Source organism: Rhopalosiphum padi, chromosome 2, assembly GCF_020882245.1.
Source record: "Rhopalosiphum padi isolate XX-2018 chromosome 2, ASM2088224v1, whole genome shotgun sequence".
NCBI classification, from domain to species: Eukaryota; Metazoa; Arthropoda; class Insecta; order Hemiptera; family Aphididae; genus Rhopalosiphum; species Rhopalosiphum padi.
In genome coordinates this window covers 29,938,883-29,963,861 of record NC_083598.1, presented here as the reverse complement: position 1 = coordinate 29,963,861, position 24,979 = coordinate 29,938,883, and the positions used below count along the sequence as shown (strand labels likewise).

The 24,979-nt window shown below is 30.2% G+C and overlaps 3 protein-coding genes and 1 pseudogene across 8 annotated transcripts; 3 read left to right on the top strand and 1 right to left on the bottom strand.

Annotated features, from left to right (window-relative positions):
• The first annotated feature begins 513 nt into the window (after window positions 1–513).
• LOC132920399 (uncharacterized) lies at window positions 514–5,810 on the top strand. Of its 6 annotated transcripts, none has more exons than XM_060982770.1 (4): window positions 514–589; window positions 1,352–1,564; window positions 4,269–4,530; window positions 5,178–5,810. In XM_060982770.1, the coding sequence occupies exons 2-4, from the start codon at window positions 1,373–1,375 to the stop codon at window positions 5,723–5,725; spliced, it is 1,002 nt and encodes a 333-aa protein (XP_060838753.1). In that variant the 5' UTR covers window positions 514–589; window positions 1,352–1,372; the 3' UTR covers window positions 5,726–5,810. The 6 variants fall into 6 exon arrangements, with proteins under 6 accessions (XP_060838753.1, XP_060838749.1, XP_060838751.1 ...); XM_060982766.1 differs by having other exon boundaries at window positions 516–576; window positions 1,293–1,564; XM_060982768.1 differs by having other exon boundaries at window positions 521–589; window positions 1,293–1,564.
• Window positions 5,811–7,042: 1,232 nt separating this feature from the next.
• Window positions 7,043–8,862, top strand: LOC132918935 (uncharacterized; annotated as a pseudogene).
• A 4,445-nt stretch (window positions 8,863–13,307) lies between these two features.
• On the top strand, window positions 13,308–18,194 carry LOC132922844 (uncharacterized). The gene is made up of 3 exons (XM_060986565.1): window positions 13,308–14,000; window positions 16,231–16,501; window positions 17,730–18,194. Exons 1-3 carry the CDS (start codon window positions 13,803–13,805, stop codon window positions 18,023–18,025), a joined length of 765 nt encoding a protein of 254 aa, XP_060842548.1. The 5' UTR covers window positions 13,308–13,802; the 3' UTR covers window positions 18,026–18,194.
• Window positions 18,195–18,919: 725 nt separating this feature from the next.
• On the bottom strand, window positions 18,920–24,262 carry LOC132921950 (TBC1 domain family member 12-like). Its single transcript, XM_060985217.1, has 8 exons — window positions 23,629–24,262; window positions 23,501–23,549; window positions 23,245–23,434; window positions 23,055–23,172; window positions 22,749–22,983; window positions 21,008–21,208; window positions 20,723–20,936; window positions 18,920–20,552 (listed from the first exon to the last, which is right to left on the bottom strand). Exons 1-8 carry the CDS (start codon window positions 23,916–23,918, stop codon window positions 20,350–20,352), a joined length of 1,500 nt encoding a protein of 499 aa, XP_060841200.1. The 5' UTR covers window positions 23,919–24,262; the 3' UTR covers window positions 18,920–20,349.
• Between the last annotated feature and the right edge of the window lie 717 nt (window positions 24,263–24,979).

Genomic DNA, 24,979 nt, shown 5'->3' with positions numbered 1-24,979 from the left:
ACTGCCGAAAAATTTGAGACCGGAATGTGTACAAGCGGTGTTACCTTATTTTCTCAACATCGTGCTTTTATCTTATCATTATTTTTGACAGCATATTTAAAATGCTGAATTCCGAATTATTGTACGTTATGTTAATATGCTCCCAGGCAACGATGGCGGGGAGTCTATCGAAAATCGAGTATAGGTACTGCTGTTATCTCTGTAATAAATAGTTCGCTTTTATCAGGTATTGTATACATCAGTTTGTCACAGTAACTGCACGTCTCGTGTATAGAGTGACTATCTTTGTTCTGACAATACAACACAAAAATCATAATAATTTTAAATAGTTTAATAAGTAATACTAATATTAATAATATTATAATTATATAATAAATTGACGAAGTGTCATCAGTGGGTGGCTTCTTCACTCAAGATTTTCCTCCTGTAATATTATAGCCTATATTCTTATTGTGCCTTGTGTACAGATTGTATATATATTAATAAAAAAAAAAAAAAAAAAAAAAAATATAATAAATTAAGAATCTGCGCAAGAAGATTTGTGATCAATCACAATAAGAAAATTAATAATTAACAGTAATTATATTATGTACGATATACCTAAACATCTTAAACTAACTTTTTTTATGAGGACGTCGTACCCGCATTTTTGTCTCCGTCTTACACACGTACGACATAGACAAAACGAGTTTATGCAGTCCACGTAGAACTCGCTCAATTTTGGTTCTATAGTAAATATACCTATTATTAAATTAAAAGATTGTAATATTTGGGAGGTCAAGAAGCTGAGTTTTTTCCATTACTCCCAATATAACGTGCATTATAATTTTTAAAATTAGCAAAAATTTCAAAATTTTAAATTATCTTAACTTTTATAAATTAAAATATTTTTTAAAAAAACTCAGATTCTTGTCCTCCAAAATATTATCATCTTTTAATTTTATAATAGGTATATTTACTCTAAAACAAAAATTGAGTGAATTCTACTCAGACTGCATAAACGCGTTTTGTCTATGTCTCAGACATAGTCACTATGTACTACAAGTGTAAGACGGAGACAACACAACGAGTATGACCACCTCTTAATACATTAATTATACAATAAAATTACGATAATTTTTTTCTTACAATATTGAATATAATATATTAATATATATAATATTCTTCATGGCACGCTCGAAAAAAAAGGTAATTTTGAACATAGCGTTCAAATAATTTGCTACCCTTGATATATGCCATAAAGTGATATAAACATTCATTTTTCTGTTGATAATTTAATGTTTTCTTTTTAGTGATTTTCCATTCTCAATAAACACACGTTTCAATATTTTCATCTGCTTATCCTCAACAGTTCTAGACGACGACAACGTCAATGTATCCGGGCGGAAACGGAACTAATTCCAGGTCGTCGAGATTTACCGCGCATGCTGCTGTTCAATTGCAACGGTATTACAATAAGCCAGCGTACATGCGCTATGGTGAAGCTGACAGTCAAAAGCTCGAAGTTCAGAGCCACGAAAATAGCGATCCCCTCATACAACGCGTCCGCAAAACATTTCCTAGGGTAAGTACCTACGACGACTGACCGATGACTACAGTAATATTACAATATACAGGCTAGAGTTGTTTTACCATGTACATGTGTATATTCGTAATTTATTAAACATAATATTATAAATTGTAATACCTATATACTCCAGATACATTCTATAGCCCATGTTGGCATTCCATAGGATATTTATATTATATCTATGAAGCCATGAAGGTACACTAAAAATATAATATAAAATACTAAATCGGTTCACTCTTTTCGGAATTAGTATTATTATTTATTAATTATGATTACTCGTAGACCGTAGTATATCTATAATATAATATTTTAATTATTAATTATATATTAACAATTATATTATACTCGAAAACACCGATATAAAAGATGACCGTTTGATCAACAATAACAATAAGCCCATATGGCATGGCATATTATTATATTATAAATTATAATAAGTAGGCTATACGCACTATAATCTACTAAAACAAAATTCAAAATTGTCCATGCTTATGCTTATACAGTGTCGTGTTAAGGTGTAATGCCGCCGGGGGCACACATATTTTGCCGCCTCATAACCACCCTCCCTCACCACCTTCACCACAACATCAATACCAATCATAAAAAAAAAAGGTATAATATACTGATTAAATGAATATAATACAAAATACAGATACTTCATCGCATCACGCCATTACTTCTTTGACAAAACATAGGAGTTGGGCATAGATGTTTAACCTACCTATATAATCAATTACGTACAATATTATTAAATCAATCATATAAAAATGAATTAATATTTTTTGTTGTTGTTGTACTGGAAACTAATAAAAACGATTTATTCTGCAAAAAATACAATGCTGAATAATGTCAATATGTAAATTGATTTGCATGTGTAGAAAACAATTGATTATTTTGAAAAATGTCTGATAGTAATATATTAAATATTAAAAATAGGTACAGCACTATGAAAAATTCAACATAAAAACAAAAAACATCAAATTATTAAATATAAATTCTGTAATATACTCAAATGTAAACAATGTTTAAAAATAAATAAATTATTAACCATGACTGGAAATAGAGAATTGTGAATTCACAATTATGCGGGTAGGCCAATACCTATCATATATATTAAAGAGAACTATCAACTATTTATAGTTAATAGTGTTGATAAATGCTATTATTTAAATATAGTTTTTACTACAACTGAACGTCTGTACAGGCGTATAGCAATATCCTCGCCGTCGAGACTCGACTGTGTTTACGAATTAATGCGTGTTAATATTGAAATCATTCGAATAAGATCTATGTAGTGGCGTAATTGTGGGGGGCAAGCCCCCCCCCCTGACACATTTTTGAAAGCTAAAGGTATATATTTTAAACGGGGTAAGGGGTGTCAGGGTTTTGATAATAATAAATATATTACATTCATTATACATTACCCCCCCCCTAGATTTTTTCCCAGTTACGCCACTGGAACTATGTATAGCCGTACAGGTATAAGTAAATAAGATTTATTATAATTAAAAATTTTTCATATAATACTTAAATCTTTTAACATTATATTGTATAATATATTTAATAACTGATGGAAAAATTGATTTATTACAAAAAACCAAAAAATGTTTGAAAAATTAGTATACGAATGCCGCCTATGAAATATTTTAAAATTTTGCCGCCGGGGGCAAATGCCCCCTTTACCCCTCGTTAAACACGCCTTTGTGCTTATAGCATACTGAAATAAAGAAATCAAACCTATCAAACTCCGGATCTCCAACTTCTTAACGTCTCCTCGAGTAACTAAAAAAAATTATCCTCTATAAACCGTAGAGTTATATTATATTTTTTAAGTCTTCTTCACATTATTTTTAAATATGTTATTAATGCTAATAGTAAACTAATGGATTAGCAATTTTGATATAATCATAAACACATTTAACATTTTAAGTTTAGAGTACATTATTTTTTCTAACAATTTAATTACAGGGTTTTGAGGTTATTATGCAGATAATTGACAATTGTGTTTGTTGACATTTTTTCGTTGAAATGTGATTGAACACGGTCTTATCGGAACAATTATTATAGTATTTATACGATTGAGCACGCTCTTATTTTTATTAATTTTTTAACGCTACTGAATTTAATATTTGTTATTTTCTAAGATTATAACATAAAGGACTTGTTATATTGGTGATGTTGTTGTATAAATTAATGTTTTCACCTGTGTTATCCATATTGTGTGTCAGAATAGATTATAGATGTATATTATAGTTTGCCATATTTTGTTGTTAATACATTTTATTTATATAATATGCTCTAACCACACATAGTTGGTATTACTATACTCTTTAGTCTTTTCAGCAAAAGAATATGAACACAAAAATCTATTCTTTTGCGTTTTGCGCATTGGCCTATACACGATACTATTATGTAAGATTGTGTAAATAAGACGAGTCCAATTATAACATATAAAAATAAAATACATTATTTATAAAATTATAAATATATTTCATACCTGCATATATATATATTTTAAATGCATTAACATCATGTTTATAATGAACCATTATTCATTATCATTATCTAAAATAGTATATTATTTTGTTATTAATAGATTAAATAAATTAAATTCGATTAGCTAATCAATATTATTAAATGTATTTAATATTAATTTATAATGTATACCATCATTATAATATGTCGTATAATATTTTAGTGTAACATCAATATCATACACCGAGTCAACGCCCCGCAAATGTACGGCATGTATTTGTTGCGAAAAGAAGAAATGCAGTTGACTCCCGAATACTGCAGGGAAATTATTCTGTATCACGTAACCACTAAATCTAGAGCATTAGAGTCGTTGATAAGTGGACTTGACTGGCGACGCACCCGGCGTTCCAAGTTTGGACGCGGTGTGTCGTTCAGCGACGATGCTGACTACGCCAACTATTATGCCGACAATTTTCCCAAAGAAGGTAATTATTGATTTTTGTTTGTCAACGAAATTCTTCACTTTCTTCTTACTAATATACAAGTCAATTATTTTAAAATATACATTATTTTTTTCGGAAAGCATTTTTATTAATTTTTTTTTCTTACCTCTCACCCCACAAAATGTTACTGATTCTATACTACTCCAATCATCTAAGCATTAAATACTTACAACAAATTAATTTATAATTGTTGTAATAATTTGAAATTTTATGTATTATTTAAATTTTTAAAAAAGTATTATGCTTTGGGATTTGAAATTCGGAAAGTTCAAAAACCTAAGTATAATATAATACATGATAATAGATAAATAAAATGTTGTTTTGCAATATCTATTATAAAATTATAATTATAAAAAATAAAATTCAGAAATGTTTGTATAGTTTTTCAAAAAATAAGAGTTTACTCATTCAAAGAATCCCCTGTACACAACTGTACATAATAATATAACGATTATAACGTCATATTTATATATATAGTATACAATTTTCCATCATCACATAGTTGCACTTAGAAACTTAGATTAGGTAATACTCGTATATATGCACTTCGTGATATAGAGTCAGACCTATATAATCAGAGCTCTAACGTATACAATGCATTCTTTATCTGTTTTCATGGCCGGACGCAGACAAACGAGTGATCATCGTGTGTACTGTGCTGGTGAAAAAAACCCATTCTGTATCTGGCAAACCCAACGATAAGAAATTAATGATACCGCTCGGTACAGCTGACACGACGGTGAGCACAAACGGCCGCGTGTACGTCAAGTACAACGACTATGATTTCTATCCGATGTACCTTATGTACTACCAGCGGACACCGGAACTCATAAACGAAAGCAAATACTTCCGTATCAATCCCAATAATAGAATACAGCAAAACCATCTGGTGGCGCAGCAAAAAGAACTGCAGGCACAGCGAGAGGTACAGGAGGCACAGCGTCGTCGAGAGTTGCAGGCGCAGCGGTATTTAGAGCAAGTGCCCCGCCAGAGGCAAGTGTGGGATCAGGAGCGTCGCCGTCAGCTACTGTTGGAGCAGGGACATTATCAGCAAGTACAAGCGCCACGTTCACAGGATCAGACACGGCGGCACGAAAGTAGCTCCGACTTTTATATAATCTCCCTGATGATCGTGTTTTTTTATGTATATTGTTATAATTATTATTATAAACTCTAAATATTAATACATTTTTTTCGCATCGTATACCGAAATCTTTTCCTGTGATTTTGCTGTACATATAATATATATTATTTAACATTTATTTACAAAAATGTATCATACAATTGTTTTTTTTTTTACTATAAGTTTATATTGTGGTATGAATAAATATTTGAACACGAATGTCCTGAATAATAAAAAAAAATTACAGAACAGTTATACTTTTTAACGCGACGAATCTATAGTCTATTCCAAATAAGAACAGGCTTGGGCGGCCAACTTATGCGCATGGGCGCGTCTTTACAACACAGCAGGCATACAGATGGTTTAAGGTACGGTTTCCCTGCAGCGACCAGACGCGCCGTCTAGCGTCAACTACTGGTCTAAACATAGTAAGCGTCTGGACTTGAGGTTAAACGCTGCAGGGAAACCGTACTTATAAGTCACTGATAAGTAACATCGTGTACTCAGTTATTGTGTCTCAGTGTATTCAAGGCCCCAAACGTTTTTTTTTTAACGAACTTCTTTTTTTACACATCGCGTAATTACACAACTTTTCACGAAACGGATACGGATTTTTAGTAGTACAGAACTTGTTTCGCAATCTGTACATACACATGACGAATTATTTTTTTGTTATGAAATTATGCGATTGGGTCCGGTGTACTAGTAACCATTATGAAAGAAGCTTCTATGGGAAAGAAACATCCATTTTCCAATGATTTAAAAAAATTTGCTGTCACTTTACAGTACTATTCTCCCCGGGCCTATCTTTTTGTTAGAAAATCATTTGGACATATACTTCCTAGCATATAAAAAGGAGTATAAAAGTATTAGACCAATTATTGATATATTATTTATTAAACACTTATTAACACATAACCAAAGGCGGGTTATAATAAAATAATACAATACAATACATAAAAAATTAAAATTTTCTTAACTGTACAATAATGATAATTAACTATAAAAAACTTAAGTTAGAACAATATAAAACTTAACTAAATAAGTTAATAAGTTTAAAACAAAAATAATTAACTAGTTTAGTTAAAAAGTTAAAAAAAATTAACTTTAACTTTTCTACAAGTTAATACCCACCATTGCACCTAACCATAGTCAAAAGATACAGCAATATTTTGACTCCGTGTAGTCTTTATTTTGGGTCGTCAAGTCAACAACGAGTAAAACAGTGAGTGGGTTGCCAAGACACGTAAATCTTGATTATTGAAACAAACACAATTTATAGTTTATCGAAAAATTTTATTTCAAAAATATTTAGTAACGCGAATTGAGGCCGCAGAACTCAACAAAATTTCATTAAATAACGTCCACAACATGCCGGCTACCGGAAATAGTACATTTATGTTGGAGCTGATCGTGTACCGCGTGACGTTGACGGACCAGATCCAGATGCACAATACGTGTCCGGTGTGCGTGTGTTTCCGGTTCCCAGGGCTGGTTGAATTGGTGGTATGCGAGGTTGGCTTTTGCGCTGATGGTAACGTTGGCGGCGGTGAGATATTGATGACCAACGGCAAGTCATGCTTGTTCCCGATCGACAACGCGGACCTTTGCCGGGCGGCCCGTGACTTTTGCGCGAAAATCAGCGTGAATAGACGTGTAGACGGCGAACAACAAATGCGATACGTCGCACAGACGCATCTCGAGTTTGACCGGACGTTCACTGATGTTATACTGAACCCCAATCAGGTTGAGAGGTCACGGAAACTGAAACGGGTAACAAAAAACACATTTCTCAAAACTAGTGAAATGATACTATTATACATGTTTTTATACTTGTATTATTATTGTACATAAATGAAAACCGTGGTGTGTTGTGCCTTGTGCGACCAGGTCTTGCCGTTGTACGAAATGGGTCGTCCGAATCCTGTGGGCAGCATAGAATTCTTCGTCCAGTTGACTTCGCAAGGGGATCAGTACAAAGCCGTTCCCATGCAACCGTCGACGGTAAATTGTCCAGAAAGAAAACCGTTGCCCCCGAAGAAAATATGCAAACACAAAGCTTCGTGTAGAAAGAACCGACCAAAGTCTAAGGAAGGTAATCATGACTCATCATTATATATAAGTCAAAAACGAAAACTTTTATTTTCAAAATATCTTATCATATGAGATGTGTTATTATTATTAATTTTTTTTTTATTTGAATGTATTCATTACCTACAAGTTATTGAGACGTAATACCCTCGAAATATTCTCCAGCTTGATTAATACACTTTTTCCAATTGAATAACACTGAGTACGGCCTAAACACTAATCATTAATCACTATAAGCATTTCACATCATTTGATGAGTTCCAGTAAAAAATTTACTCTAGACATTCTTATGACCGAAAAAATATATAATTTTAATAGCATAACAATAATATAATTAGAGAGAGAAAAATAAAAAAAAAATGCCAACGTCATACGAAATCGTCGGTGTAGAAACAACAAAGTGACGCTTTTTTTGAGGATGTGAAAACAAACAATATAATCTTTTTATTAACATTTTTCATTGAACTTAAAATTGATAACATAAAATTCTATTTTAATATGCCGCCACTTATTCGTCATTCTTCAAATGCGTATGGTAGGAGGCTGCACGTCGCGCGAATCGTAGGTAACTGTTTTTTTTTTTTAAACAATCAAAACTCAAATCACTGTCACCGTCCCCCTCCTTGTATATCAACTACTGTATCTAAATAGATAATATATTACATTTTCGTATGTAGATCTGCAATGCGCCAAAGAAATGAGACGGCGGTCTAACTACATTTTGACGATTATGGAAAAGGTTAAAGCTTTGTACAATGTGATGGAGACAATCAATGAGCCGTTGCGTAGCGGTCGGTCGAGATCAAAAAAAACTAATCGCAGAAAACCGTGCCTGTTCGACCTGAATTGTCCAGTCTCGCTAATTGTCCGTTTAGAAAACCGAATAACCGGAAAACACATTCGTCGACCACCAGATCAAGCTGTGCACCCGTCCTGGGGACGAGTGGCCTCCGAAAAAGTTGTCGGAAGACCGTGAACTTGTAGACGACGCGGATTTGTTCGTCATAAACGTGGGTCGGGTGGATCCGTGTCGGGTGAAAACACCAAAGTACAAGGACGGCTCTTCGCAGTATTTCGAATCGAACTTTTTGAGAAGATAAATACTTCTATTATGTCTTATTATGTGGCTATTCGTTTGGGGAATCGTAAGTTCCTACACGAGACCTAGCAGGTAAACAAGATACATATGTAAGTTCCTACACAGTAAAAAACAGGTACAAGTGTAAGTTCCTACACGGTAAAAAAAGGTACACGTGTAAGTTCCTACACTAGGAATATTATAAGTTATCAATCTAATAACAGTTATATCATATTATAATACTGTCATACGTTTTAATTTTTTATTCTATATAATATATAGTTTATAAGCTAAAAAAAAATAATTTATCTTATTTAATATAATAATTTTAAAAATAATAATAATTGTAATAATTCATAATTGTAAAAAACAATATAAGTAATAATAAATATTATATAGAATGCATTATTTATATTTTTTTTTTTTTTTACAATAAATGACGAATTATTATTATATAATTACAATTATTATTTTTAAAATTATTAAATTGATAATATTTTTAAGGTAAATTATTAAATATTATAAAGAATTATATATTATATAGAATAATGGGTTAAAATATATGTCAGTATTATAATATGTTATAACTAATATTAGATTGATAACTTTAATATACTTAGTTTTGGAACTTACACGTGCACCTTTTTTTACCGTGTAGGAACTTACACTTATACCTGTTTTTTACTGTGTAGGAACTTACACATGTACCTGTTCTTTACTGTGTAGGAACTTACATATGTACCTTATTTTATCGTGTAGGAACTAACATATGTATCTTGTTTACCTGCTAGGTCTAGGTCTCGTGTAGGAACTTACATTCGCCCGTTTTTATACTGTGAATGCAATTAATATTTAATACATTGTTTTTAAAGGAAAATTCTATACGTTTTTGGTGTTTTTGATAATATTACTTAAAAATTAAAAATAGTGGCCAACTAGAATTATTTTATTCAATTAAGTATAATTTAAAATAGTTACAATTAATGAAGTTTTATTATACTATATTTTAAACGCTTTTGTTGTATGGTTAAATAACCTAATATTTCGGAAGACCTTGAAAAGTTTTAGGGACTGCTTATGTTTTTAAAATTGGAGTAATCCTTTCTAGCTTTTCTACAAGACTACAACTTCTTCAGTAATTTTTTTAATAATACTATTGGCCTAGAACAGGCATGGAGGCAAAATAAATTGAACACGCATTATTGTGTCGGACGCGCGTGCGTCGAAAGTCGTTTAACTGTCGTAATAAGTCGTTGGACATGAGTAAAATCGCGTGTGACTATATAGGCGTACAATAATTGCCTTTTCGTCGGGTGCTCTCGATGCTCGGGCGTGCGGTGTTTGCGTCGGGGCGCACGCGAGTTCGTATTGTATTTCGTGAGCGGTTGTGCGAGGGCGCGAAAGCCGTCGGAGTTCGGGTCGCGAGACCGGGAACGTCGTGGACGTGTTGGTCGACGGGACGAGAGCGTGTCGAAACCTGGTTCGACAAAAAGTGCTAAAAGTGGTCATTACATCTCTAAATTGCGATCGTCGATGCGCGTGGTTGTGGACACTTGTCCACGTGTAAAATGGCGCGGAACATCGGGTTCGGGTCGGCGGTTAAAAGTTCGGTCAGACTTTCGCGTGACGATTGTCGCGTACGGCGCGGAGTGGGGGCGCGTCGATAAAAACATATATAAAATTCACATTAGTCGCATACATGTAAAAATATAAAAACTAATATAATTCAAATATTGAGGACGAATATAATGTAAAAAAGGTATAATTCACGTATCGAAAATGGTAACGTCGGTCGGACGGGTCGACCAGTAAAGTGGTGACAATCGGTGGCGTCACCACGTGTACCTATAACAGTATTACGATAAATAGATAGTGCCTGATTAAAAAAAAAACCAACAGTTATCGATATCTAAAAATAAATAAAACTAAAACCAATAAAGTCGACTATTAAAAACCAGCATTCGGACGAATAGTGGCGCTACCTGCACAAGGCATTGTACTACCAAACTGCCGAAAAAATTTGCGACCGGAATGTGAAAATGACGTTCCACCAAGTACGGATCCGGAATAGTGGCGTGTCCACTGTCCAGAACTTTTTTTGTGGATGGGCCACAAAAGTTAAGTTTAGAATAGTTTTACCCCTCCTCATATTATAATTAGATCTATTTAAGTTTTAGCATTTTTTATAATAAATGGTAGCTTACCTTTTATTAAAACATATTAAACTTTTTAAATATTCAAATCTTATATTTTTTTTAAATACCTAACCTAATCAAAACAATTTTTTTCTTACTATAAATCATATTTTCATTTTTCATTGAGCATCGGACTTATACAACTAGTCTAGTACTTATATAAAAATGTGGGTGGGCACTTGCTTACCAGGCCCACCCCCTAAACACGCCACTGATCCGGAAGTGTATGTCCCGATGATGACGTGGTACAACGCGCCGGCGAAGGGAGCGGACGTGGTAGGTGATGCCACTGACCCGGCAGTTGAGCCAGAGCCGCACGCAGAAGTGACGACGTTTTTAAATCACGTATAGGGCGAATGGCAACTGCGTGGAAACGTATATCAAACTCGTTGTTATCTACGCTTGTGCTGCGTACGATGAGACAGCCGACAGCCGACCGCAGGCGCTATGCTCACCACTTTCGCCGAAGACATCGGCAGGACGACGGCACTACCTGGTAAAGTGGTAACCAGAGGCGGATTTACGCATAGGCAACCTAGGTACGTGTCTAGGACACAACATCTTTCCGGGGGCGCCGCAATTTTTCTATATATTTATACTTTTATTTATATAATATAATAGTGTTGTAATGCCTTGGGGCGAAAAAATGGTGAGTCCGTCCCTGGTGGTAACCGAGGAGATAGGAGACAGAGTAGGGGCGGTGCCCGACGGTATATTATGTCATTACCCGAACGCGTTTTCCGGCCACCCATCACTAGCTGTGCGACGTGATTATTCGCGAGCGTCGCGCGCTCAGTAGCCACGTGAACGACCACTTGGCGGCTCGGCAGGCACCCGGCTGCTTTGGTCACGCTGAGCGATGATGAACGATGACAACGACGTAATTGTATTACAATCGTAAAGAAAATGTTTTATTAATACGAAAAATAATATAATTCAGTAGAAACAATAATTAATTACAATAATTATTCACATTTATGTTTATGTGTTGACGAATAAAAAAGATTACTTCCTTAATCACCTGTCCAGGACAATGTTAAACAAATTGAATCAAAATAGATTATAAAATATAATACTGATAACTATTTAAACGACTGTTTTTGATTGTTTTTATTACAATTAATTATTTTTGTATTCATCAATAAGACTCATTTAACTATCAACGTTACTAATATAATAATTAATATTTATTACTTTATTACTTTATTAGATATATTGAAATTGATTTGCTAGATTTTAAATACTAACTTTGTAATCGTGATGAATATCAGCTGATTATTTTACATCTATTAGTAAAACAAATTTTTATTGAAAATAAACTTTATACAAGAAAAATATTATTTTGTTTGACCCCACATAATATAACATAGAAAATACACGATTATTAAAACCAAATTTATGTTATTAGAGCGATAATAAAGTATATTATCCATCATTAGATAATTTTAAAATAAATAACATCGACAACGTGTCGTCTTTGCAAGCTTTTATTGATTCTCGCCGTAGATATAAGATATGTATACAACTTTTTTGGTTAATTGATAATTAAACATAAAAAGAAAAAAATGCAACAAATAGAGAATTCATAATTAAAAAAAGTAAAAATAATGATTACTTTGGAAATTAAATGAAACACATTTTTATATACATATAAAAAAAAGGCATTATTCTTTATATCTGAACGCTGAACCTTATTAATAAGATCTGATTTTTATTTCTTTGGAATTTGCAAAAAGTACACGATGAAATTTTAATATGTATTTATCAATCAAGATATGTGATTCAAATTTCAAAGACTTAAAGAATGACCAAAAAAAATTAATTTTTATAACGTCAAAGTATGAAAAATTAAAATTACATAAATAATTATATTATATTATGTATTTTTATATTGTTTCAATGTTTCATAATATTCAGAAATATAATATTATAATCCATAGCACACAAAATTAAGTATGCGACATGCGTGTACAATAAAAATATTTGATCATTGAATTCACAGCTAGGCGTCACGGCCCACGGACCCATTATCATAATATACAGTATAGAGATAATATAAATAATTAATATTATGTCGTAATGTCGTGTCATAGTAGTCGGAGAAGATGGTCGATATTATCGAAGTAGCAATATTATATACACTGAAATCCTTGTTATCTGCTATAAATAACAACAAAAGACAATATCGACAATAACAAATAACAATGCTAAAAATAAACAATAATACGATATCAAAAATATATTCATCCGGTTGGCCTAACACTGCCGTCTTGCCGTCTATCACACTTCAACACTATCTACCGCTATAGCTGTCCACAAATTAGTTTGCAGTCCCTCCACCAGTGCTCAATTCAATAAATAGTGCACTGGTTCTCACTTCTCAGTCAATAGTTATTTCTTATTTAATATTTAGTCATAACTCATAAGTTCAAAACTCGACCGAAAATCCCGATACCGTGTCTTATTTCACACCCGTTCACTCTACATTTATACTTTATACATTGTAAGTCGTTGGTCGTTGGACAATAAGCAAACGCTTATAAACACTCATAGTTTTTAGTCATTTTGAATTATATCGTATAGGCGAAGTGCAGTTCGTCCATAATTTGGTTTCGGTGTGTATTTTTAAAACGATACCTGTTTTACTGACTTAACTTGTGATACATTTTATTATTACACGATGTGCATTTTTTTTTTACGTTTAAAATAAATTATTGTGCGTGTTGTTATTTTTGTATGGTCGAATACTCTTCGGTGTTTTTGGACGATGGCGAAAATGACGCAATCTCACGGATATATACCCCCCCTCTCGACGCGCTTCATTAATCACGCCATGGCCCTTTTGAAACGGCGGCATAATTATCCACCGAACACCAAATTGGATGCCATTACCCAGCTCGACGGCAATCTGAAGATCAAAGAAGTCCGACGAATCAGACGCGAAGTACGCGATACCTTTCCCGACGTGAGTACCTCGACAATAAATAAAATAGATAGGTACCTATATAATAAATAATAATATTCAGTCATTGCGACGCTTTTTTTTTATCACGAGAACGGGATCAAAGCTTTACGAGTAATACGGCGTTTCCTAATTGCGAACACAAAATGTATAACATAATATATATAATTGCACACAAATTTCCAATTATTATTTTCGATGTAACGATTGTAGACATTGGGAACTATTACTGTATGTCGTTTGATATTGACGATATTGAGACGGCTATCAAGAAATATGTTTAATCAGTTTAACGACAACATTACTCGTGCTTGCCTAATATCTAATATAGTCTTTCTGTTTGTCTATTTTATATATAAAAAAGTATAATGAAAAACTTAAAGAGTTACGTGTGATTGTCGGTTTTAAGTTCCGTTTTCATCGCATAATGAAAAATGAAATTCAACGGTGGGCATGTACAAATAAAAGGTGTAATGTACTTTTAAAATGTAATACACTAACACATGGTGTTGAAATAGAAAATAATCTCGAACATAATAACCACGCGGCCGATGAAACGATCACATGTAAAAAATACATATTAAATAGTATAAACTAATTAGTAATAACTAATAATGTTAATATAATTTGCACAACAATTATTATGGTATTTTTTTAGTTATGAATTTAAGGAAGTAATTTCAATTAAAAGTTGTGCATTTTGCTTGTTTAATTTGTGCATAAAAACGAGTAAATGACGAGGTTTAGTCTCTGTTGGTGACCGACCGAGCACGGCAACACTTATAAATATTATAATACTTTTCCCATTTTTCAATTTTTAAAATTGTGTACTTCCGGATGATGAAATTATAACGGTAATGGCGTCGGCGGTGGTAGCAGCGATGAAATGCGTATAACTAATATTATAAAATAAATTTATATGTTAAGTACATTAACTTGTTCTATCCGGTTTGCTGAAGGAAGGTAATAATATTGGAGACGGGCAGATTTATATATGTATATTACCATTGATTATAAATAATATAAATACTAGTATTATATTATTATTATAGTATATTAAGGGGTACATTATATCATATATAATTAGGGTAACCAAACGTCATGTATTTCAATTTTCAACTTCTTGTCCCGCTGTCCCGACAAAAGTTATACGGGACGCATTTTGTGATTTTGTGTCGTTTTTTCAAGTATGCCCCTGTCCCGTATTAATTCCGTTTTTCCCATTTTATAACTGAAATTTATTTTATTTTTTAAATCGTTTTTTCTATCATATTTTTGTATGACAATATTCAATAAAATATTCGAATATAATTTCTCAATGGTATTTTTGGATTATGACGTCATGTCATTGTCCGAAACATAAAACGTACATAATATTATTATTATGCCGGTCATAACTCATAGTCAAAATAAGTACAATTATACCGTCCGCCGCGGTCAGTTTGTTATTAAAATATGTGAGCGTGTTTCGGACTATAATATCTATTTATATTTTATAATATCTATAATAGTATATTTATCTAAAATTAAAATTATAAATATTATTTGTTGTTAATATTTGTACACGAGTGTCAACTGTCAAGTCTCATTCAGTAAACGTGAAATTGTAGTGGCGTACTGCCGTACCTAGTTGAGTAATTCAAAATTAACTATACAATTTAGTAATAATTTGTTCTCAAAATGCAAACAAGATGGTGCGTTTCACTCAAAGTTTATAATCAGATTTTCTCTTTTTAAAAGATGCTGATGAAGTTGAAAAAATGTATTGTATAATATTTGGATCGGTATTTTCTATAGAACATGGTAGACGTAGACGTTTAAATATAAATTATAATACAACATACTAAAAATGTAAAAAAACATTTATTGGCATTGTCAGTTGCATCAAAACATAATTGAACATTTTTAATTATAAAAAAAAAAAAAAATAAATAATTATTTATTATTATTATTATTATTATTTTTTAATTATTATTAATTATTATATTTAGATGGGCAACTAGTGTCCCGCCGTATTTTAATTTTATTTTTATGGTCACCCTATACGTATATTGAACAACGAGCCTTAGCGAAAACGGTCTGTCAGTCTTGTCACCAAGTGATGTTTTAATATTGTGCTATTTATTATATCAACTTTTAGAAAATGTTGATATAGAAACAAACCTGAGCCGTTTACTAGCCCTTAGTCATTATACTATTCAACTATTGTAACCGGAATTGTGTAATATTTCAGTGCTACATCAATTGGATAGATAAAGTCAACGTCCCGGGGATGTATGGCATGTACTTGCTGCGTAAAGAGGAAATGCAAATGGATAACGGCGGAGTGGACGGTGTAGAGGAAATGATGCTGTACCACGTGACCCTTACATCTAGCGCTTTAAATTCGCTGAAGAGTTGTCTCGACTGGCGGCGCACTCAACGTTCCAGGTATGGACGTGGCGTGTCGTTCAGTGACAGTATCGAATACGCCGACTATCATGCCAACAATTCTACCAGCGAAGGTATAATTTATCAACTGACTTACAATTTACCATGCCCACTAATTCCTTTCAACCTATTACCACGCTTAAATGTTTCAAAGCTTTATAAAATAATAAATCTAATTAAATTTTTTATCTAAGTATTCGAATGTGTACTGAATAGGGATAATACTCGGATTTACTCGTGGTACCAGCCCACTGACCTTTAGAATTTTTTGGTTACATTCGACAAAAATTCAATTTTTAGAGCGATGAATATATTGGTTCTTTAATGATAGTGATTTTTCGAATGTGTCTGCTGAACGTTACCTTTAGGAGCAGTTTTGTAAAAACGTTTTAACTTTGAGTGTGGTTTCTGGTTTGTGGGACCTGTTTGGGGCTTTGGGATTGGGAGTCAAAAGTAAAAAAAAAAGATTATGTAAGTGGCCAATTAGGCACCGCTCTGCTTTACGTTAGGCGTTAACTGGGTCACTATTATGGATGTGTTAAATTCTATGATGTATCATTATATATGAACAACGGTTCTGAGCGAAATAAAATTATTTTATAATATTATGATTTATGAAATAATTTTTATTAACTTTTATAGTAAAAAAACCTATAACAAATTGAAAATGTCTCATGTTTATAAATAGTGTCGAAATATTTTAAAAATGTTATCGTTTACATAAAAAGATAATAAATATAAACTTTTGGTGAAAAATTCAAGTATCTACAAAAACCTTCCCCATTTTTAAATTAGAAGCATTTTATCGACAAATTATTGTGTGATCATTCCCCCTCCCCCCAACTAAAAAAAACAATAAAATCAATACGAGTACATAATTACATTCATCGCGTAATTACATTCAGCGTAGCTCAGGTACTAAAAATCATGAAAACGGAAATATTTTCTCAAAATCGATTTGTATTTGTTTTTATTTTTGTTTAATCTCTTATAAGTTTTGAAGATTCTTATAAACTATTAACGACTTTTAAAAGTGTTCTTTTTAATGTACGGACTTTTTTAAATGGTTTGTTGAAACTTTAGGTATATGTTATATCTGTATCTATAATGTAAATAATTTTTATGTTTATCTATGACATATTTTTCGTATTGATTTTAATATAATATTATATTCTTATGTTATGTTAATAAATAATAATATATCAAATACTCCCCACTCCCCTAAAAATTATTTAGATCTAGTCATTTGGGCATTGCATGACTAAAATAATGTGCTTATTATGTTATTGTGGCTGGCTGCAGGTAATCGAGTAATTATGATGTGTTCCGTGCTGGTGGCCAAAACGTATGAGGTCAACCACAAATTGAACGAAGGACAAAACTTGATTGTACCGCCCGGCATGGTTGATACAACAGTGAGCCGTGACGGCTGCGTCTATGTCAAGTACAATGACTTTGAGTTCTATCCTCTGCATTTGGTGTACTACGGATCAAATGATTCTGAAGATGATGACTATGAAAATGATGACTACGAATATGATGATAATTCTTACTACTACAGAGTTGGTGACTTTCACATATATCATCAATATTATTGATACTTATTATTATCATACACAGGTAGCATTAGGTATATTAGTTAAAAACCTCTAGGTGAAAGCCAGAAAGTATTTATCTTAGTTTTTGTCATAACATTAAATTCTTTTTTTTTCATTTTATTATATTTTCTATTTCTTTTTGATTTTTGAATAAATAGACGAGAAATTACTTTTGTTTTATTATTATTGTTTTTTTTATCAATTACGTGATAAAACATTGACAATATTCTATAGAAACAGCACTCCGAAAAAAATGTATTTACAGTTTTTAGACAATTTAAACTTTGGTCGATATTAACTTTCAAATGTGATGACTTATTACAGCTTTTGGTAGTTTTAATATCCAAAAACGGGCTTGGCATTGTTGTTAAGTGTCATAAAAAATTACCTTTTCAACTATTTATTACTTAATTTGTCGATTTAATGAAATATTAGATTTCTTAACATGAATTTAATACCATATAACCATGTTTAGTCTATTTGTCTGTTCATTATTGTATGTATGTATATTGTTACTATAAAAAAAAAAAACTTGAGATATTTAATATTTTCTATCTCTAATATAGTATGTAAATGACAGATTATTACTAAATGGGGAAATATACATAGAACAAGCGATGCAATGAAATTAATTTGACATACTAGTATATGGAAGGAAAAAAGATTATTATACATTTTGTTAAGTAATAATAAAAAAAAATAGTAATACTTTATTGATAGGATTCTGTAATAATACATAATGAATGAAAGATGACACACAACTGGGTTATATATGTATATAATTACTGTTATGGTGTTCACACCATTACATTACTGTGTATATAAATATTTCAATATTAGATTCTAAATAATTTTATAACAGTTCTATTCAAAATAAATTAATTTTAGCCAGTATTAATATCAAAATAATAAGTATTTATTATTTAATATTATTGAACCATACTAGCCAATATTAAAAAATGGTAGCTAATAATATGGACATTTAACAAATTCTGGTTACATAGTTTATGGAACCAACTACAGTTTGTTGTGTGTACTAACTAGTTTATAAGTTTTTACATAAACTTTTTAAGACGCCAATATTTTAGTTAAAAAATAATTACATTATTTAAGGAATACATTTTTTTTACATACTTCAGGGTTTAAATTATTGCTAAATTAAATAGTTAAATGATAACTTCAAATTTGAGTCCTTAGAAATAAAATACTAAAGAAAAACATAGTCAGTACAATATAGTTTTAAAATTCAAAACTTTTCATGTTTATTGTAAAACATTACATAGGTATTTTAAATAAAAATATCATATCACATTTAAATGTATTTTTAATAAATCTATAAAAAAAAAAATCAATAAATAATAATTTTAAACTTTGAATACTGTCATGTAAAAAGTAAAACTAATCAATAATTATATAATAATGTAATTAACAATAAAATAAATATTATATAACAGATATTGGTATAAAAGAGATTCATGTATAAAATCTTATTTTGGATATGTATGATTAACATGTGTGATGGATTATATTAGGTTAAAATGGTTTTGTTACACTAATGACAAAATTCTAATCACATAATTTAAAATCTCAGCCAATGAGTTACAATGAATACTGACTAACAGTTAAAAATATCAACCAAGTTCTAGATAATAGTTTTTGGTCATGGTTACGGAGTTAGAAAAACAAAATCTGAGGTTTTGCTATAAATAAATCAATATACAAAAACTAATTGAAGTATTGATAAATACTCTTAAAATTTCTATTTCAAATAAGTAATTAATGAATTTAAATATTAATATAATAAATATATAGTTTTATATAATTTAAAAAAAAATGTATTGATATACATTATTTTTAATATAAGCTTATGAATAGAAATACTCTGTTTATTTGAATATGAGATTATAAATTTAAATATTCTTTAATTTATATTTTAATATCTTAATCGCTTAGTTAAAAAATGAAATATATATAATATCCACCAGTATTATGATAATTGGTTAAGTTAGGATAAATGAGATATAAGAGTTACTTAATTGAATGTATCAAAATTTAATATTAAGTTCAATTATATGAGTGTAATTAATTAACAAGTGGTATTGCCGAAAAAATGTCAAACTTTTTATTATTGCTATAGTTTATTATGTTTAATGTTTTATGTTAATCCAATTATTATTGTAATAAATAATTTGTACAAATTTATACTTACAGAAATATTTTTAATAGTTGAGATATGTCATTAGTGTAACAATTGAATAATTATATAAAATAATTATCCTTTAATATAAATATAAATGAGCAATAACAATAATACGTTAAAACTTTTACTCCAAAGAGTTTTGGGTACTCTTTGCTTGGTTGCAAACAAGTAAGGAGTTAAAAGATTGTTTTCCAATAGACATACGAATAGCCGCAGTTGATTTTAATAAAGCATTTGAAGTAAAACTTTCTGGTAACTTTGTTAAATATTGAGCGCACGTAATAGAATCCATTTGCAATAATTGAGACTCATTACTCCGTAAAATACCTATTTATATTTTTTAACAAAAAACAATATAAATAAATTTGGTTTTTATTTCATTGATTAACATTTTTATATTTTTCAGTTTTCTCATTGATAAAATATCTTCAATATTATATTTTAAGTTTTAACCAATTGTTAAATATATATATTTTTTAATTACCACATCAACTTACCAAGTGCAGCTCGAAATAAGAATTGATCATTATCTCTTAAAAAATTGTCCCAAATAATAGATGTCAATTCTAGGTTTGTTGATTTAGCAAAAACTGAATATATCCAATCAACTAGATACATTTCAGAAGTAAGACCGATGAGATTAAAATGTGTATTGAGTTTATTCAAATTATGTTTAAGTAGGTCATTATATGTAGTAAAATAAGAAGTCATCTATAACAATAATAATTACATTAATGGACATATTCCAAATAGGTATGTAATATTTTTAAAATCATACTAACCAAACCTTGGTTTACAGTGTAAAATGCATTCAAACATGGAGATTCCATTAAATTAACTAGACAAATAAATGCTTCAAGTTCTTCCATATTCAACAGTAAAATGGCAGCTATAAAACACATGCCCTGAATGTACCCAATATCAGGACGGAGACAAACGTAGGCACTAAGAATCCTTTTCAATACATCAAAGTATGGTCCACCCTAAGAATAAAATTTAAAAATTATTCAAAAACTATAACATTTATTGGTAAATTACTATGGTAAAAACAGAATTTGCATAATGCATTTGTTGAATCCAAATGTAAAATGTTGCAATTTATGAAGTAGGCAATTATAGTTTATAATAAATAACCGAAAATTGGCTAAAATAGTATTTCAAGTAGAAGTATAGCAAAATCATAGTTCAGACAAATATATGATAAATTGTATACAATAAGCTCAAATAATTAAGTTTGATAATATAAACTTTTGAACACTTAAAGATTCTGAATTGTATAATCAATGGTCAATACATGGACCAAAATATACCAAATTTTTCAATAATAGAATAATTATTTATTACATGAAGGTAGAATTACGGTTACATTAAACAGAATTATATATTAAATAAAATGTACATTAATCATATATTATACAAGCATAAAAATATATTATTTGTAATCCAAAATCTATAAGCATACACAGTATATATGTTACCGGCAAACAAGCAAAGAGTTAAATATAGGCATTCTATAGAATTCTTTGAACTATTTGACAATGTATTAAATTTGAATGTTTTTTTATGTTATGGCTAGGCAACCTATACATTTCCTAGGATTTCTATAGAACGCCAATACTACGTTTGGTAATGTGTTAAATCAAAATATGTTTATTTTTATTTATTTATTGCAGCATATAGTTGATGCATGACATTTTGAACTACATAAAATATTATTTTTTACACATAAACATTTTTTAGATTGACATTGTGTCTCGCATGTGCATTTTATAAAACGTTGTCCAGTTTCTGTAGTCTGTTGAGTTGCAATGTGCGTAAAGCAAATGTATTTTCTATTGGAACTTCTTCAATCGTTTTTAAATTTTGTGATTAATTTTTTTTTTTTAACTACGATAAGAACAGTTTATAAGAAACCTTTTATTAAATTTTCAAGTTTTTTTGCGTACCCCACTTAGAAAAATCGAAAATTTCAATAGTCTATAAATAGTAAAAAAAAAGCCAGAATATATTGAAAATGTAATCATGTATAGATAATGTAATATATAGAATACCTAGTTATTGTATTATATTTTATACTTTACCTGCTCATTCTTGGCATTCTAAAGAATACCTAGAATTTCTATATATTACCGGATTCAACACATTGCCAGTAACATATACATTGATATCTGATGGGAATTTTAGTTCTTATAATTTATTTTATAACTTTTGTCATTCAGAAAAATTAAACCATAGTTTATGTTTATAGTTTCTGGTGTCTTACGCAATATACTGGTAATAAATTTTAACTATGTATCAAAAGGCATGAATATTTTACTTTACTCTATTGTTGATGTTCAAAAGAATCCTAGCTAGATATGGTTGTGTAACAGTCAAAGAGATTATACAATTGCATATCTAAATATTTGTAATTTTAAAATAGTTATACTATTACTTATCTATGAATTGTATGCATATTCTATGAAATTATTTTTGTAAAATATTGCTTATCAAAATAAAATTACTAAATAAATAGTTATTTACTTGTTGGAAAATTCCCAAGTGAGGAAATGTACGTGTAATATCTAAATGAATACACTCCAGGCAATGCATTGTAGCTTCTGAATCTTTAAATTTGTTAAATGAGTTTGAAACACAACTTCTGTATAATTCTTCATTGATTAGCAAATCATTTCCAATAGCTAAACACCAAACTTTACCACGTACACTAGAGGGCAAACCATTCCACCAAAGATCACGGCATCTCTTTGTCCTACACCTAATAAAAATTGAATTAATAAATACATTAGTATAATAAAGAGACATTTTTTGGACTTTAATATACATTACATTTGATTCCAATTTGGAATTATTTCTTGAGTCCATATTTGTGTAACATGTGCTAATCGTTCTTCATTTTTTAATTTTTGTTTTAAATATTCTTTATGTTTTTTTGCTTTTTCAGACTCTGCAAAATTAAAATATATAATGTAATTTTTAAACAAAAGTAACTGCAACAGAATAATATGTCTAAAATTACCACTTTTCTTTGCATTTTGTAATATTTTCTCATACAGTCTCTCATGTTCTAATTGCTCCTTAGGTAGTTTGGCTGGGATTTGAGCTGGTCTACAATTTAAAATTAAAGCTGTACTACCAGCTATTTTGTCTTCATTATCAATTGTTCTGGTATTTATACGATCAAAAGTTTTAACACCAATATAGTTATTCTACAACAAAATAATGATAATTATCTAAATGTGTTATTTTTTATTATTGTTTTTATTTTGTTATACCTTTTGGATAGATTTTCCAATCGTCACTAAATAGCATTCAGATGTTTTCCTAAACCAAATAGTACAAATAATATTAGTTTATTATAAATAGAATTATACTAATTGATAATTGTATGAATATGAGGTACCCAAGATTTAGGCAAGTGGAATCAATTGATGTATCTACGTCAATTAGACATACATTGGATTTTGTGATGCTGCCACTACATGATGAGTTTATAGCTGTTTCTGATTCCAATTCATCAGGGCCAGAGCCAAATATGGATGAACATGCTGTTCTAGAGCAACTACTGTCATCTGAATCGATTGTATAACTGACATCTTCGGCAATAGTTTCTCGATCACTGATCGACAAATCATCAAAGTAATAGGATAAACATCCATTGTCAAATGGACTAAGCGATCCGGAATCGTTCATCAATGATGAATAATAATTGTCTATGTGATAGTATTACAATCAACAAACCAGCGGACATTCTGTTTTCTTCAATCCCACCATGTTAGAAGAATCGTTATTTAATTGAAAAAAAATTGTACCAGATTAGTTTTTAAAAGAGTCATCATCAACGAACCATTCACGTCGTGAAGTCAAATATAATATATATTACACAATAACACAACGACAACGGTAGAATACTAAAAAACACTATTAAGTATACATCATCAAAATTTGACTGTTGTTTTATCACTTGTTGATACTACGATGAACAAAAACTCGAAAATATCTCGTTATCACATTTCACCGCCTTTGTCATAGCAGATATTCTAAGACCGTGGTCATAATAATATTATTATTTATTTTCTAACATTAATTGATAATGTGTTCACATTCTTTGTACCACGAACTACAGATCATGGCTTAAGATGGGATGGGTACAGTTATCCCAATCGTGATAAGGAAAATGTTTTGTTACCAACCTTGAATATCAAAAAAAAAATCCAGATGGGAATTCAAGTGGGCTCATGGTGAGATACTGTATGAAACGTAGTCGATCCTGTAAAATATATCCATTGTAAGTTTATAAATAGCTAATAGTCAATACGTACTTGTAAATATTATAATAATATAAATGATATTAATTTTTTTTTTTAATTATAACTTGAAAAACTAGTTATCAACCTTTAAGACTGATTATATTAATTTTAAAAAATTTTTAAATTTGTAATATGAAGACAAGTAATGTCAAATACATTACTATCTAATGACTACTTTCTGAGGACAACCAATATTTATCTCAGAACATCAGTGCATTACAATTTACAAGTTGTAACTTATAAATTATGACACTATCATTGAAATACCTTCATTACTGTATTGCATAATAAATTGATATTTTAATATCATTAAATCTTGTATTATTACAATACTCGACTAAATGATATAGGTAGGTACTGAATAAAGTGGTACACAAAAATACATAATAATGAATAGTTCTACATTAGTATAATTAATAGTATAACTAATATAATATAATATTT

What these genes read in the sequence shown, in the direction of transcription:
- LOC132920399 (XM_060982770.1), top strand. Translation starts at nt 1,373, where the DNA reads ATGTATCCGGGCGGAAACGGAACTAATTCCAGGTCGTCGAGATTTACC. An exon ending in TCCGCAAAACATTTCCTAGG is followed by an intron (nt 1,565 to 4,268) that starts GTAAGTACCTAC and finishes ATAATATTTTAG; the next exon opens with TGTAACATCAATATCATACA. An exon ending in CGACAATTTTCCCAAAGAAG is followed by an intron (nt 4,531 to 5,177) that starts GTAATTATTGAT and finishes GGCCGGACGCAG; the next exon opens with ACAAACGAGTGATCATCGTG.
- LOC132922844 (XM_060986565.1), top strand. Translation starts at nt 13,803, where the DNA reads ATGGCGAAAATGACGCAATCTCACGGATATATACCCCCCCTCTCGACG. An exon ending in TACGCGATACCTTTCCCGAC is followed by an intron (nt 14,001 to 16,230) that starts GTGAGTACCTCG and finishes GTAATATTTCAG; the next exon opens with TGCTACATCAATTGGATAGA. An exon ending in CAACAATTCTACCAGCGAAG is followed by an intron (nt 16,502 to 17,729) that starts GTATAATTTATC and finishes GGCTGGCTGCAG; the next exon opens with GTAATCGAGTAATTATGATG.
- LOC132921950 (XM_060985217.1), bottom strand. Translation starts at nt 23,918, where the DNA reads ATGAACGATTCCGGATCGCTTAGTCCATTTGACAATGGATGTTTATCC. An exon ending in TCCACTTGCCTAAATCTTGG is followed by an intron (nt 23,550 to 23,628) that starts GTACCTCATATT and finishes TATTTGGTTTAG; the next exon opens with GAAAACATCTGAATGCTATT. An exon ending in ACACTGTAAACCAAGGTTTG is followed by an intron (nt 20,937 to 21,007) that starts GTTAGTATGATT and finishes TTATTGTTATAG; the next exon opens with ATGACTTCTTATTTTACTAC.